At 47.7% G+C, this 16,380-nt stretch overlaps 2 protein-coding genes across 4 annotated transcripts in view; one reads left to right on the plus strand and one right to left on the minus strand.

The window, feature by feature from the left end:
- The first annotated feature begins 586 nt into the window (after positions 1 to 586).
- On the plus strand, positions 587 to 15,560 carry ctnnb1 (catenin (cadherin-associated protein), beta 1). 3 transcript variants are annotated; one of them, XM_068596321.1, is made up of 17 exons: positions 587 to 745; positions 6,834 to 6,881; positions 7,524 to 7,748; positions 7,837 to 8,090; positions 8,167 to 8,405; positions 9,279 to 9,480; positions 11,232 to 11,376; positions 11,549 to 11,652; positions 11,756 to 11,905; positions 11,980 to 12,183; positions 12,348 to 12,506; positions 12,721 to 12,840; positions 12,997 to 13,147; positions 13,255 to 13,376; positions 13,626 to 13,686; positions 14,367 to 14,608; positions 14,808 to 15,560. In XM_068596321.1, the coding sequence occupies exons 2-16, from the start codon at positions 6,869 to 6,871 to the stop codon at positions 14,579 to 14,581; spliced, it is 2,364 nt and encodes a 787-aa protein (XP_068452422.1). In that variant the 5' UTR covers positions 587 to 745; positions 6,834 to 6,868; the 3' UTR covers positions 14,582 to 14,608; positions 14,808 to 15,560. The 3 variants fall into 3 exon arrangements, with proteins under 3 accessions (XP_068452422.1, XP_068452423.1, XP_068452424.1); XM_068596322.1 differs by having other exon boundaries at positions 11,771 to 11,905; XM_068596323.1 differs by lacking the exons at positions 587 to 745; positions 6,834 to 6,881 and adding an exon at positions 7,036 to 7,278.
- A 524-nt stretch (positions 15,561 to 16,084) lies between these two features.
- The window catches only part of ulk4 (unc-51 like kinase 4), a 55,728-nt gene continuing 55,432 nt past the window's right edge, over positions 16,085 to 16,380 (minus strand). Inside the window, 1 exon segment of the mRNA XM_068596336.1 lies at positions 16,085 to 16,236. Within this exon segment, the coding sequence (XP_068452437.1) occupies positions 16,176 to 16,236 (61 nt within the window). The 3' untranslated portion in view covers positions 16,085 to 16,175.

Below are 16,380 nucleotides of genomic sequence, written 5' to 3' on the forward strand. Positions count from 1 at the left end.
TTGCAGATGTTTATGTGTGTTTAATTCACTTAATTTGACCCTTAGCATCACTAGCTGTTGGAGTAAATAGTTAAATGTACATTTTCATTCCCATAACAGAGTGTGTATTACTGATTATGTGGACTATTTATCCTTTTTAATCTGTGGGGTTATGTGTTAGGTCTATCTGGGCCAGAGGGGACAGAAATGATGCTCTTGTCATTGTACCTCTCACTGCTTCACTAATGTATAGGTGATGGAAATAATGCACTTTTTCCCAGTCCAAGAGGATTTAACCAGGGAAAGGAATCCGATTACCTATTTGTAGTCTGCCGGAACTTCCTTCAATTGTGTATCCATCCTCGTGCTGTATTCGTGGATTTCGGCTTTCAATAAATCCTCTAAAACTCACAATGATGAGACGTCGTTATCGTGGTGTGGTAACGTATACGTGGTGACGCGTAGGATTTACCATAAATCAAAAGGTTAAATCATATTTTTGTTCTGTCTCTACTTTACTCGTGCGCGCGGAAGGTTATGTAACCGCTGGAGGTGTTATCCGGCCTATATAGATGCGCCGCCATCTTACATTTCCCAGTCTCTTGCTGTTCCGGCCAAGTCATTATTGACTGACTGCGGAGGGAGTGGACGAGGGCTCCCCGCTGACGCTCGCCTTCACGTTTATCCTCCGCTTTCTTTTTCCACTCCAAAGAGGTTTATTAACTCTCCGGGACCCCGAGAAGACGGACTTGCTGTGCTGACAAGGGTAGGCTTCACTGTTCAAACTACCGGCGGTACTCGAGGGGAGGGGTTTCTACCTTTTTCCTCTCTCGCGCGGGCCGGCGGTTGGGATGCCGCCGCTGCCGCAGCTCGCGAGCCCGGCAGGTATGTCGGGATATACGCTGCTGCTGCTGCTGCGCAGTGTGAGGACACACACAGACACACACACACCGACTCCACCGGACGATGCTCACGGGCTTTCATGGTAGCGACACCGGGGTCGGTGTTTCGTTTAAAACCCGAGACTCCGCGTCCGTTTAGTTAGTAGATCACAAACACAACGCGAGCTCGACGTGTCCGATGGATTTTTTTAATTCGCGGGCGGTGTCGAGGTATGTCCCGGGAGTGGACGCAGATGTCGTGTGTGTGTGTTCCCGCTTGTTTGAATAGTTATTTGATGGCTGCGGGTCGTTAGCTTCACATTTAGCCGCTGGCCGCTCAACACCTCTCAGACTCGATCAGTGACGTTAGCTAAACGGGGAATATTTGGGGGGCGATAACACGGCGGGTGTGTTAAGCTAGTGTGAGTGTGTGTGTGTGTGTGTGTGTGTGTGTGTGTAGGAGCTGTTGTGTAGTTTACGTGGCTAATTAACGTCACCAGCTAGTGGAAGTCCCGTCTGTTTTTTTGTTGTTTTTTGGCACAAACATTTTTTCCCCTCCTCCAAAGTTAAGCTGGAAGTTCGTAAAAACTGGAAACCATTAAAGCACCTGAACGCCACACCGAGCCCGGGTGCCGAAACACCGTCAAGAGCGTATAAACGAGTTTTTAATATTTAAGTTCATATATGTTTCACGTCGTAAACGGGTCCGTGGTCGTGTTTTTCCTGTCGTCCTTTTTTCTTTTTTTTTTGGTAAAACAAAGACCGACAAAATTCCTTCCATCCGCGGAGCTTTCGGGAGGAAGACGAGGCGGAGCCACGGGCTGAAACGTGAGTCCGTGTCCGGCAGCGAGCAGCTGTGGACGGGAGGAGGGGCCGGGCTGGTATTTTGGGGAATTTGGGTATTTGTTAAGTGTTGATCCGGTTTATTAAACGTGTTACTGGGTGCTCACCTTTCCACGTGAACCCTTTTGAATGCGTTTGGCTGCTGGAGGGGTGCATGCGTGGGGGAAAAGTGCTTTTCTCCATCCGGCTGACACTGAAAACCAGAGATGTGATGCACAAATAAAGTGTGTTTGTGGTTTAGTGGCACAGGGTGTTTTTTGTTTTAATGTGAAATGATTGAATCGAGCGTGAGAGGTGTAACTGTGCAGGATGTTGACGTCTCATCCAGCGGCTCCATGTTGTTATTTACTGCCACTAAAGTAGTTTATTTTAAATTGTCAGCACACGAGAGCAGGGGCGTTTTATTATTATTATTTTTTTTTTTTTAATGCAATTACTGAGCAAATGCAGTCTGCTGTGTTGTTTGTAATCCTCCAGAAAATGCCTTGTTTGTTTTTTGTTTAAAATGTTTTGGATATTTAGTTGGCGTCTTTTTTGGTGTGTTAGTTAAATCCCCTCATCTGGTTACACAATGGAAACAAAAAGCAGACACAACCAATCACCTCGTCAGCAGAACCCTTTAAACGGTGGATTGGCAGGTCTGTAGCGTGGGTGTCGTCTGCAGCTAGGCCGTTGTGGTGTGTTTTGAGGTGATCCACCTGCGTAACAGTGTTAAAGGAACCTTTTCAGTGGCTTTGCTTTTACACAAATACTGTACACTTTGCTGTTTATTATGACCCACCTTTGTGTGGATGTGTATACACAGTGTCAGTCTGACACATATTTTTTTAAACGTACAATCATGTCCGACAATTGTGGTGTAATATTAGCAATGCACATCTTGATTAAATCACATTTTGTCCTCATTAGGATACAAGTTGAAAAAAGGTTTTTGAACTCTCTGCAGTATTTTTTTTTGGTTTTGTTGGAAAGATGGACTCTTGTTGAGCAGAATAAGGGAAGAGTCGCATCACGTGGGAGTTGTTTGGATGTTCCTGGACTCGGTGTGGTTCTCATGGTTCTCATGGTTCTCCATCGTGTGTCGCAGCTGAAGCGCAGACCCAGCAGCACTGCAGCGGCTGCAGGCGGCGAGCTCATTGTGTTGTTGGCCGCCGCCAGAGCTGCTGACCCGACACATTACACGGCTCACACTGGAGCCGTGGCGGCTGCTCTCTCTGCCGGCACCATAACACTGCTGCTTTTGGGTGTATTGAACTCGCTAGGTGTGTGTGTTTTTTTTTACCACTTAAGAAATGGACTTTGCGGTTGAAATGGATTTAGCTCTTTTGATGCATGTGCTAAAAAAACATATTATTTTTCTTTAACCCAAGCACGCTGTGTTCCCTCTAACAAAATTAATTTGATATTTAAATGCAACAGCATTGAAGACGCTGTAAATATTGAGCTACGAATGTCTGCAGGCCAAAAAGAGGCAAATGCAATTTTTGGAGTGTGATTTATTAAACTGATTTTATTCTTTTTGAAAAGGTAATTTGATGCTGTTTTCTTCAGGTGAAGCTCCAGGCTCACCTGAACTCCCTTTGTGGATCACACATGCTGACAAAATGGCTTTCTTTCTCCTTTCATCAAGAACAAATACGATTGGAGAGTTCAGACGGTTCACGCTGCTTTGAATTAATACAAACGTGCTGATTGGTTTATTTAGTGTGTTCTTGCATTCATATTTTTTTAATCTGATGAAAGATGTTTAGTGAAGGCCAGATTTCCACATGGCTCACAGGTTTCTGTCACGCTCGCCTCCGAGCTTCTGACGTGTCGAGATAATCGGTGGAGCTCTTGCTTATGAGACCGTGTAGCTGCACCTCCTGCGATCATAACTTACTGGTTTTGTCTTTTTTTGTGTTCATGGCGTTTGGAGTGAAGGCATCTTGTGGTTGTTGTCGTCAGTCATCCGGCTTCATGATTTGTCAGCCGGCCATGATTTGACGGTTCAAAGGTTGAACCGTCATGTAGGAGATGGATCTGGTTTGAAATGGACTTTCCATAATTATATTTATTATATTTTCAAGGTCCGAGCTGTGCTGCCATCCAGTTGTGTTTACACGTGTTATGAGTTGTGTCTCCGGCTCTGCAGCGCTCGCCTGGTGATCAAATGGGTTCCCTGGTTCTGTGAGACCAAGAACCAAACCTCCTCCCAACAAAATGGTTCTACCGTTTCACTTTTTTTTTTTTAAATGCTGCATCGCTTCCTGTTTGTCATTCACACATTCATATATGAACTCTGTTTTTCATTCCTGTATTCGGGAACCAGAATGAAGGAGACTATTCCTGGACGTCCAGCTCTGGAGCAGCAAGCCTGTCATTTAAGTGTTGACCTGGGACAGAAGGCCTGTGATTACACTGCACAGGGTGCGTGTGCGTGTGCGTGTGTGTGTGTGTGTGTGTGTGTGTGTGTGTGTGTGTGTGTGTGTGTGTGTGTGTGTGTGCTCTGCCTAAAAGGTACACGTTTTGATTAATCCATATAAACCAGGCGCCTGCATCCCTCTGCTGCTCGGTCGTCTCTCTGGCTGTAACTGGTGTGTCACTCATTAGGCGTCTGGTTTCAATTGTGTGGCTTTTAACTGGACCAGGCCCAGCTCTGCATATTGGATTTCACATCTGGCTTCAAAGGAACCGTGCGTTTAGAGTTTTTTGCGGCAGGCTGCTCGCCCCGATATCAAGGAGCTCTGACCGTCGGCACCGAAAAAAACTCATTACAGTCAGATCCTGACTTTCGGGGTAAGGCGGCTATTTGCGTGTCCCAATTGGAGACCAGACGTTGCTGGTTTTTGCCCATCAAAAAAAACATCTGGCTTTAGATGCAGCGCCGGTGATAAAGACCCACATTTTCCACCAGTGTGAAGGAGAAATGGTTCCACTTTGCACTTAGATTGCATGTTTGATTTGTGTGCAGCTTTGTGCGGCACACATGGCAGCCATTAGGGCAGGGCGAGGTTATGCGAGGGCAGCATGGTGTGTGTGAACACTGAGTTTGAGTTTGTGGTTTTGAAGTCTTGGGGCCTGACTCCAGATTGTGTTTGAACACCACAAGAAACTCCGAGCCGTAGTGGAGTTATTCAAGGGTGTTTTTGCATATTGGCAGCCGTTTGACTCCACAAACTCCCACTCAGTCACTGGCACGCTGCATTGTTTCACCACAACACGCCTGGCTGCTGTGTATTGTGTCTTTATATTTAATTTAGTCCAGTTTTTGTGCATTGTCGTCATGTTCTCTTCAATGATATTCTTCCTTTGGATCGCTCGTGTGGAGCGTTTTTGTGCGGGATAATAAAACATCTTCAAGACTAAAGTGAGAAACGATTGTGTTGCGTTTGAGTACAATATTTGTTGGCGTGAACTCAAATGTAGTGTGTCGAATCCTCTCGGGACACTCCAGGAAGTACCGTTATGACGAATCGTTGCCCTCAAAAAAACAACGTGCCTCTTTAAACGAGCAGATGTTTGTTAATCGTGAGTTTCTTAACGCAACAGAAGTCCAATTCACCAAAATGCACCAGCAAGCCGCACCGTGCCGCTTGCCTCCTGGCCACAAAGCTGTCCAGAGGTTTAGAGTATTGAAATGATGACGGTGATTACGTCACCTAACACGACCCCGAGCATTCAGGGTTGTGATGCAGCGTTCCTGTCGATTGAGAGATTTTTGTTTAAATATATATAAACATATTGGCTGCCGTTAGTGCTCAGCTGACTTGATGATAGCTCTGGCACAACCCTGTATTTCCTGCTCGGTACAAGTCATTTAAACAGTAATTGGCTATTTCCCTGGCAGATGATATTTATTGCATTGTCTTTTATTCTGTTACAACCTCCAAAACCGGTCAGACGTTAATGCATCATGCAGTGATCCACAGACTCTCAACATGGAAGTGATGTTTCTTGGCCACATAGAAGTTGTTGCTTCATGACCGCACGACGGTCAGCCAGTCAAATTTGAATCTGTTTTGTCTTTGTTCCCACGGGAAGTAAATGTGTTGGTCTTCTAAATATTCCTTTTTCCAAACAGAAGTAGTTTCTTTGGTTTAGTTTCATCGGTCATATCAGTTCCTGCAGTCTGTAGTGGTGCTCTGTTTAGTAGAACATCATGCTGCTGTTGGATCAATGTTGTATGTTATCATAGAAATATCTACACATACATAATATACATTACTGCATGTAGTTTTTACATGTTTTCTCACTAGATCCTGGTATAGCAGTATTCATGTCGGGTAACTGAAGGAACCTGTATATTTTCATCCTGTAGATTTTCCTTCACTTTTAAAGCGTTTCCACTCTTAAAATACACACAATAAACATGTTTCTGTGTCATCTTAGCCGTGATTTTTCTCCTGCACTTTTTTTATCTCATAATTGTGTGTTGTGCCGTCATAACACATCATTTCTGTCTGCATTTAAAATACTACTTTTTCATTTCCCGTGTGTGTTTTTTCTCCTCTGAATGAACCCCTCCCTCTGGCTCCGCCTCTCTTCTGCCGTAGCCATGTTTACTTTCCTGCACAGCGGTTTTGGCTTCAAAGCCAGCCCAAGAATGCGTATGCCCTCCTCCCTCCTCCCTTTCTGCTGCTTTGCTCTCCACCCACAGCTCCACTTCTCCACCCAAAGAGTTTCTAGCTGCTGACACTTAATGGTGGCTTTGTGCTGGAGCCTTTTAACGGACCAGAGGAAGGATAGAAAGCACCGAGATGCATCTGGCTGGACTATTCTATTCTATACTATCTCTATTCTATTCCTGAACAAACTGCTGTTCATGTTAATTGGCTGATATTTGACTGGGAGGAAAACACTGCTGGAGGGAGGGAGGGAAGGAGGGATGATAGGAGGGAGGGAAGGAGGGATGATAGGAGGGAGGGAAGGAGGGATGATAGGAGGGAGGGAAGGAGGGATGATAGGAGGGAGGGAAGGAGGGATGATAGGAGGGAAGGAAGGAGGGAGGGAAGGAGGGAGGGAAGGAGGGATGATAGGAGGGATGATTGGAGTGAGGGATGGAGGAACGATAGGATGGAGGGATGATGATGATGGACGGCTAGAAGCCGCTGAGGCGCTTTGACTGACTGCTTTCTCTCCCGTTTCCAGATCAGGAAGCTGTCGGCCGCGGTTTGAGAAAGAACATGGCTTCCCAGGGTGAGTCGCTGGTTTCAAACCAACAGTCAAAACTCTTCACCTCCCTGCTCTCTCCATCATCATCATTATCATCATCATCATCATCATCTCTCTCTCTCTCTCTCTCTCTCTCTCTCTCTCTCTCTCTCTCTCTCTCTCTCTCTCTCTCTCTCTCTCTCTCTCTCTCTCTCTCTCTCTCATTGTACCAGAACACAACGTGTTAAACTTGCAGCATTTTATAAACCGGCCTCTTCCCCCGCTACAGATTTATGTTCTCATTAGAGCAAAGTGAATTAGTTATTGATTTCTGTTTGAAACTCGGAGCACGTGTCGAATCAAACTTCATGCCTGAAGAGGCTTTACTGATGAATCACACGCCGTTGAAGTGAGAAACTGAGCAAACAGCAAAGAAAAGCAGGTTAGAAATCATTCATCACTCCGGTTATGAACTCTCATGAGACTCTAGAACTGGATTAATAACTTTGATCGTCTTTAAACTCCATACTTTTTACACCAATAGTTTTTCTGCATCATATTTCCTTCCCCGAATGTTCACAACAATATTATTTGTGTGACCACATTGCATAACTTGATCTCTTTGTATTCTCAGTGTTTTAAATCTTTTCCTTCCTTCTGTTGATGCAACATTTCTAACTCTCTCAGCTGATCTGATGGAGCTCGACATGGCCATGGAGCCGGACCGCAAGGCGGCCGTCAGTCACTGGCAGCAGCAGTCGTACCTGGACTCGGGCATCCACTCGGGGGCCACCACCACCGCGCCCTCTCTCAGTGGGAAGGGCAACCCGGAAGAAGACGACGTGGACAACCAGGTCATGTACGAGTGGGAGCAGGGCTTCAACCAGAACTTCGCCCAGGAACAAGTACAAGGTGGGTCACGCTCCCTTTTTAGAGGAAGACGCTTGTGGCCGTGGCGGCGGTCTGAATCCCGACATGACCGCTCTCCTGCCTCCGCTAGACATCGACGGCCAGTACGCCATGACGCGCGCCCAGCGGGTGCGTGCGGCCATGTTCCCGGAGACTCTCGAGGAGGGCATGCAAATCCCCTCCACGCAGTACGACGCCGCCAACCCCACCAACGTCCAGAGGCTGGCGGAGCCGTCGCAAATGCTCAAACACGCCGTTGTCAACCTGATCAACTACCAGGACGACGCGGAGCTGGCGACCAGAGCGATTCCAGAGCTCACCAAGCTGCTCAACGACGAGGACCAGGTGGGTGACCGCGAACGCCTTTGGATGGTTTGTGTTTTCCCTTTCGGTGATTTCCCCTGACGTGTCCCCTCCCCAGGTGGTAGTAAACAAAGCAGCGGTGATGGTCCACCAGCTCTCAAAGAAGGAAGCTTCTCGCCACGCCATCATGCGCTCGCCCCAGATGGTGTCGGCCATCGTCAGGACCATGCAGAACACCAACGACGTGGAGACGGCTCGCTGCACCGCGGGGACGCTCCACAACCTGTCCCACCACAGAGAGGGCCTGCTGGCCATCTTCAAGTCCGGAGGAATACCGGCGCTAGTGAAGATGCTCGGGTACGTGAGCGGACGATGGAAGTACCGCAAAGCCGGGTTACAAGTCGCTGCTGCCTTCTGTGGGCGACCCCGCTGTAGCCAGCTAGCGCTGCTGCTAGCTCCCCGTTACTGCTGCTGCTAGCTCCCCGTTACTGCTGCTGCTATTGCTAGCTCCCCGCTGCTGCTGCTAGCTCCCCGTTACTGCTGCTGCTAGCTCCCCGTTACTGCTGCTGCTGCTAGCTCCCCGTTACTGCTGCTGCTGCTGCTAGCTCCCCGTTACTGCTGCTGCTGCTGCTGCTAGCTCCCCGTTACTGCTGCTAGCTCCCCGTTACTGCTGCTAGCTCCCCGTTACTGCTGCTACTCTGCTAGCTCCCCGTTACTGCTGCTGCTGCTGCTAGCTCCCCGTTACTGCTGCTGCTGCTGCTGCTAGCTCCCCGTTACTGTTGCTGCTGCTGCTATCTCCCCGTTACTGCTGCTGCTGTTAGCTCCCCGCTGCTGCTGCTGCTGCTGCTACTTCCCGCTGCCCAAGTCGGGTCTAGCGGAGAGCTAGCAGCAGCGCTTAACCCGACTTTACGCTTCAGGGTTTGGAAGGGACTTTTTTTCTGGGTTGTAGCCGTGTGCTCGCCACACGAAGCAGACAAGAAGCGACGTTTGTGAGTCAAAATGGCCAAAAGCCAGAGAACATAGGCATAACTTTGTTTGACTATTAGCAAAAAGCTTATTTTTTATCTATCACTTGCGATAAGAGGGTCATGAAAGATGCAACCGGCTGCTAACTCAGTAAAGGCAGAGAGAAATAAACCTTTGAGGAACCTAATCCAATGCAGTTCTAGTTGTTGTGGATATTTCCCAGCGGGGCGGTAAACTAATGAGCTCTTTTGTGTTGGTCTGCAGGTCACCGGTGGACTCGGTCCTGTTCTATGCCATCACCACTCTGCACAACCTGCTCCTGCACCAGGAAGGAGCCAAGATGGCCGTGCGTTTAGCCGGCGGGCTTCAGAAGATGGTGGCGCTGCTCAACAAGACCAACGTCAAGTTCTTGGCCATCACCACCGACTGCCTCCAGATACTGGCCTACGGAAACCAGGAGAGCAAGGTGTGTGTGTGTGTGTGTGTGTGTGTGTGTGTGTGTGTGTGTGTGTGTGTGTGTGTGTGTGTGTGTGTGTGTGTGTGTGTGTGTGTGTGTGTGTGTGTGTGGTCACAAGTTGGAACTGAGTTAAAACGTGTTCATACACAAAGCTTTTTCGATGCATAAGGTTCATGGACTTTTAAAATGGTTATTTCCAGGCCTGGAAAAGTCCTTGAAAACCATTAAAGTTGTGTAAATGTGTTTATTTTCATGTGTTCATGGCGTTTATTTAGATATAAATAATGAATCTGCTTATAAAAGAAAGAGGCTCAAAATATCAGCAGCATACATACAGGCATCTATATAAATGTTTATTCTTTTAATCAAACTATTGTCTCTCATTCATTTGAGTCATTTGAGGTTTACTGTATGCTTTGAATCCTCATTGTTAGTTTAAATACGACATTTTATCACTTTTTACTGTTTACACACACATTTCACACAATGTTTGATCATGAACATTTGGTTTAAAGTCATGAACATTTGGTTTAAAGTCATGAACATTTGGTTTAAAGTCATGAACATTTAGTTTAAAGTCATGAACATTTAGTTTAAAGTCATGAACATTTGGTTAAAAGTCATGAACATTTGGTTAAAAGTCATGAACATTTGTTTTAAAGTCATGAATATTAGTTTTAAAGTCATGAATATTAGTTTTAAAGTCATGAACATTTAGTTTAAAGTCATATTAGTTTTAAAGTCATGAACATTTGGTTTAAAGTCATGAACATTTGGTTTAAAGTCATGAACATTTGGTTTAAAGTCATGAACATTTAGTTTAAAGTCATGAACATTTAGTTTAAAGTCATGAACACTTGTTTTAAAGTCATGAATATTAGTTTTAAAGTCATGAATATTAGGTTTAAAGTCATGAACATTTGGTTTAAAGTCATGAACATTTGGTTTAAAGTCATGAACATTTGGTTTAAAGTCATGAACATTAGTTTTAAAGTCATGAACATTTGGTTTAAAGTCATGAACATTTGGTTTAAAGTCATGAACATTTGGTTTAAAGTCATGAACATTTGGTTTAAAGTCATGAACACTTGTTTTAAAGTCATGAACACTTGTTTTAAAGTCATGAACACTTGTTTTAAAGTCATGAACACTTGTTTTAAAGTCATGAACATTTGGTTTAAAGTCATGAACATTTGGTTTAAAGTCATGAACATTTGGTTTAAAGTCATGAACATTTGGTTTAAAGTCATGAACATTTGGTTTAAAGTCATGAACATTAGTTTTAAAGTCATGAACATTTGGTTTAAAGTCATGAACATTTGGTTTAAAGTCATGAACATTTGGTTTAAAGTCATGAACATTAGTTTTAAAGTCATGAACATTAGTTTTAAAGTCATGAACATTTGGTTTAAAGTCATGAACATTTGGTTTAAAGTCATGAACATTTGGTTTAAAGTCATGAACATTTGGTTTAAAGTCATGGACATTTGGGTTAAAGTCATGAACATTTGGTTTAAAGTCATGGACATTTGGGTTAAAGTCATGGACATTTGGGTTAAAGTCATGGACATTTGGGTTAAAGTCATGGACATTTGGGTTAAAGTCATGGACATTTGGGTTAAAGTCATGAACATTTGGGTTAAAGTCATGTAAACCCTTTGGTCACAGTGTGTATGACCCGTGTGCGGTAGCGTTGTTCACGCGTGAGGTCATACATGAGGTCATACCTGTGATGACTGCGTGCCGTCTTCTCCGTGTAGTTGATCATCTTGGCCAGCGGCGGCCCGCAGGCCCTCGTCAACATCATGAGGACTTACACCTACGAGAAGTTGTTGTGGACGACGAGCCGCGTGCTCAAAGTGCTGTCGGTGTGCTCCAGTAACAAGCCGGCCATCGTGGAAGCCGGTATGTTTCTCTGCAGTGTTTGTAGTGTAGCTTCAGTACCTCACGCCTGCAGTGTGTGTTCATTTAAAATGTGTTCACAGCAGCGCAAACATATAAGTTAAGTGACATTTAGGCCCATAAAGTGATTTCTAGGAAGATGAAGTGATTTTAAGTGACACTTGTTCTCCTGCAGGAGGCATGCAGGCTCTGGGGCTCCACCTGACGGACCCCAGCCAGAGGCTGGTCCAGAACTGCCTCTGGACTCTCAGGAACTTATCAGACGCCGCCACCAAACAGGTGATGAGAACCTCTCCTCGTTCACTCGTTGAACTCTTGTTTGTGTCAGTGTTGTTGTCCTCCGTGCTGCTGCGTACCAACCTGTCCTTCTCGCTAAATCCAGTGTCTTACTCTCCAGGAGGGGATGGAGGGGCTGCTGGGGACGCTGGTGCAGCTGCTCGGTAGCGACGACATCAACGTGGTGACCTGCGCCGCCGGCATCCTGTCCAACCTCACCTGCAACAACTACAAGAACAAGATGATGGTGTGCCAGGTGAGGACGCGCTCAGTCCGTCTGCACACGGCGCCCAGAGTCCGGCGGTGTAAACTAACCCCTCCCCCCTGCAGGTGGGCGGCATCGAGGCGTTGGTCCGCACGGTGCTGCGGGCCGGCGACAGGGAGGACATCACGGAGCCGGCCATCTGCGCCCTGCGCCACCTCACGTCCCGGCACCAGGACGCCGAGATGGCGCAGAACGCCGTGCGGCTGCACTACGGCCTGCCGGTGGTGGTGAAGCTGCTGCACCCGCCCTCTCACTGGCCGCTCATCAAGGTACGCACACACAAGGACACACACACACACACACGCAATAATGACAAACAAGTGCTCTTTGAAATGTTGTGGACCTGGAAAGTTTTGCTTCATCAGATGTGACTAATGACTATGTACAGTTGAGATATATATATTTATATATTTATTAACGTGTGTGTCTGCAGGCGACCGTGGGTCTGATCCGTAACCTGGCGCTCTGCCCCGCTAACCACGCCCCCCTGAGGGAGCAGGGCGCCATCCCCCGCCTCGTGCAGCTGCTGGTCAGAGCCCACCAAGACGCTCAGAGACGCACCAGCATGGGGGGCACGCAGCAGCAGTTTGTGGTGAGACACACACACACACACACACACACACACACACACACACACAGTGTGAAGATGCAGAAATATCCCAAAACATTGCAACTGATGGATTTGTGAGTTTTTTGTGTGACTCCACGATTGTTGGCTCCTCTAGTTAAAGGACTGCTTCCAGTGTGAGCTTGACCGTGTGTGTGTGTGTGTGTGTGTGTGTGTGTGTGTCTGTGTGTGTCACCAGGAGGGCGTGCGTATGGAGGAGATCGTGGAGGGCTGCACAGGAGCGCTTCACATCCTGGCCAGAGACGTCCACAACAGAATAGTGATCAGAGGACTCAACACCATTCCACTGTTTGTTCAGGTAAACAACAACAACCTGTTGTGATGACGCAATCCTTCACACGGAGTGAGATGGTTACAATGTGACATGTTCATGTGTTTTAGACGCCATGTTGGATTGAAAGTCACGTGTTGAGAGTACTGAAGATACACATTGTGTGTGTCTGTGTGTGTGCAGCTGTTGTATTCTCCCATCGAGAACATCCAGCGCGTGGCGGCCGGCGTCCTGTGTGAGCTCGCTCAGGACAAAGAGGCCGCCGAGGCCATCGAGGCCGAGGGCGCCACGGCGCCGCTGACCGAGCTGCTGCACAGCCGCAACGAGGGAGTCGGTACGGACCCACTACACAAACTGATGCTCACTACACACACTGATGTACACTACACACACTACACACACTGATGCATCCTGTAGTAAGCCTCTGCTCCTCCCCCTCAGCGACCTACGCTGCAGCCGTGTTGTTCCGCATGTCGGAGGACAAACCTCAGGACTACAAGAAGCGTCTCTCAGTGGAGCTCACCAGCTCGCTGTTCAGGACCGAGCCCATGGCCTGGAACGAGGTGCGGCACCACACCGACCCACCGTGACCCACCATGACCCACCGTGACCCACCGTGACCCACCGTGACCCACCGTGACCCACCGTGACCCACCATGACCCACCGTGACCCACCTTGACCCACCTTGACCCACCGTGACCCACCGTGACCCACCATGACCCACCATGACCCACCGTGACCCACGCTGGAGCACAGGACGCCGACCCACGAGTAACAAAGTGTGTGTGTGTGTGTGTGTGTGGCTCTGCAGACTGGAGACCTGGGTCTGGACATCGGCGCGCAGGGCGAGCCACTGGGCTACAGGCAGGAAGGTAAGTCTCTAAACCCTTAAATATGGTTCCAGCTGATGACCCGGCATATCAATAGATGACATGAAGGGAATCTGATTTGCTGTTAAACGGACTTCTAAATCACTCGGCGGCTCCAGGAGATGAAACACTGCTTTGTAGTTGTTAGTGTGCAGAAGTCTGTGCTGCGTTACTGGACGTCTTGAACATGAACTGGCAGAACTTTACTGGACCAGACGGAGCCGCTCTTGAATTCTGCAAAAGAACCAAACGCGTCTCCTGATAATCTCACTTTGTGTCCTCGTCCAGATTCCAGTGTTTTAAAACGGACGTTTCCTCAATGAGGTTTGGTGCAGAAAACGTAGCTTTACAAACGGTCGGCCATTATCACCCGAGTGTAAAAAAAACCCAAAACTATTTCAATCGGCTCAAGCACCAAAAGGAAGCACTGGAACCTGCGTGACGGGCCGGTTGGTACCGGTCCCGTTGGTTTTGGTACCGGACCCTTGGAGCAGCTGCTTCACTGGCTTTGGGCCGGCTGGACAAACATGTGAGCGCTCTGGATTCCTGTTGGAGGATCCCAACGCAGTTATCAGTCCTTCGGGGCTGTAGCTCCAGTTGTGTTGTTTGACTTGCTGCACGATAGTGTGAGCGCTTGGTTGGTCAACAAGCCTCTAACAGCCCCGCCCCCCCTCCTCCCACAGACCCCAGCTACCGCTCCTTCCACTCGGGCGGCTACGTCGGGGACTCGATGGGCATGGAGCCCATGATGGACCACGACCTGGGCGGCGTGCACCACCCCGGCCAGGACTACCCCCCCGTGGACGGGCTGCCGGACCTGGGACACGCCCAGGAGCTGATCGAGGGGCTGCCGCCCGGAGACTCCAACCAACTGGCCTGGTTCGACACGGACCTGTAAACACACCCTACACACACTTTCTACTAGGTAAGAGTGCCCCAAGGGATTGTGGGTCGTTTCCTGGAGCGCAGGATGTTAACGTGTTGATGGAAGAGATGTACTCACTGTGTGTGTGTGTGTGTGTGTCGTATCTGTTTTCGGGCATTCAGTGCCCGGCGGCGTATCGTGTGTGTGTTTGATGTTAGTGTTTGATCTGTGTGTGTTAACACGTGTGTCTCCTCTGCAGCTGTATCATGTGATCTGGATGAACCTGCATCGTGATTGGCCCATACGGAGGAGGCGGGGTTTCAGAAAGTGCCTGAAGACGACTCAACAACAGCAAGCAGAGTTTCCTGTCTACGGGAGCTCCTTAGGGACAAACTAGAGTGAAGTGCGGTTCTGTTCTGTTCGCAGCCTGACGGCTGACTCCTGACACGACACAGATTTTGATCTCAATTGATTTTTGAAGAAAAAAATGCTTTTTATGTACTTTTTGCATTTTTACTTTATTTGGTTGTTTTCCTATTTTTCCTCATTTGTTTCGAGTCTTTAAAGGTACAAACTTCTTCAGTTCTTCGTCATCTTGAGTTCATCTTGTTTCTGCCGTCCCGTGTCGAGTTCCTTTATTTTCATTTTCAATTCATTTAATTTTTTTTTGTGGTAATGCTTCATCCAAGTAAAGAATCTGATCACGTTTTAAACGGTGTCCAAAACACTAAAAGTTAATCAGTTGAATTGTATTCTGATGACGTGTAACATTGTGTAGCTTTTGTATAAAAAAAACAAAAAACATGAATTGGAAATCATGGTCCAAATATCGAGCTATTTTCTTGCTTTAATGGACACTGATGTGTCTGCTGTTCCAAAGGGGGTGTGGCTGACCTGGCTGGATGGGTGTGGCTGTGGAGGAGGGCTCTTATTGGTCTGTTACTGGGGGAGGGGGAGGAGCTGATTGTGTAGCCTGCTGTGTTCTGAAACAATAAAATGGACTGTCATTTCACCCGCGTCTGAATTCACAAACATTTCTTAAAGCAGACCAACTCTCTGATGCTGCTGCACAACTACAGACGTGGGAAGAGGCCACGCCCACCTGCGCCTCAGTCTGTCAGCGTGCAGGTGATGCGACACCTGAGGCAGCGAGAGTCTTGTACGAAGTCGCTTCCTTTGTTCCTTCCAAAGGACGCGCTGCAGAGAGGACACGCGTGCAACGTGCGCGCAGTACTGCTGCAACGTGCATGTATTACTGCAACATGCAGGCAGCAGTGCAACATCTTGAACTGGCTCTTTTCCCCGCTGCCGTGGTTCCACAGACTTCAGTGTGCGACGAACCCGGAGGCCGGCGGTTTGATGCCCGACCGTCTGAATCAACCGTCGTGCTGTTTGATGGACGCTTCGAGCGTCGGCTGTCTGTCATTGATCCAATTTGCACACGTGATGAGTCGTGATGCTGCAGCCCATCGTTCACTCAGATGTTCACAGTAAGGGTTCCATCGTGTTCCCAGTGAAGGTCACGAGACAACAAGGTCACAACAAGACTTTATGAACTTTAACCGATTCAGCCATTAAAAGGTTTCGTCAACAGAAATTCTAGAAGGACACAGTTGATCTTTAAACGTTAGTCTCCAGAGATCTTCTGCAGGATTTCAGCAGCCAGAGCGATGACATCACCACCACACCTGAGAGAGAGGGAGGGATGAGTTAATCACCTGAGACACCATTTTACTCTCCACGTTATAGATATTAAAATAAATAAATGGCCGCATGGTGACGTGTTCTCGGCCTCTCTCTCTCCTCATAACTTCTTTCATCTCCTGCTCTTT

Source organism: Clinocottus analis, unplaced genomic scaffold (genome assembly GCF_023055335.1).
Source record: "Clinocottus analis isolate CAN_PGR_092001 unplaced genomic scaffold, fCliAna1.0.p SCAF_36, whole genome shotgun sequence".
Classification (NCBI taxonomy): domain Eukaryota; kingdom Metazoa; phylum Chordata; class Actinopteri; order Perciformes; family Cottidae; genus Clinocottus; species Clinocottus analis.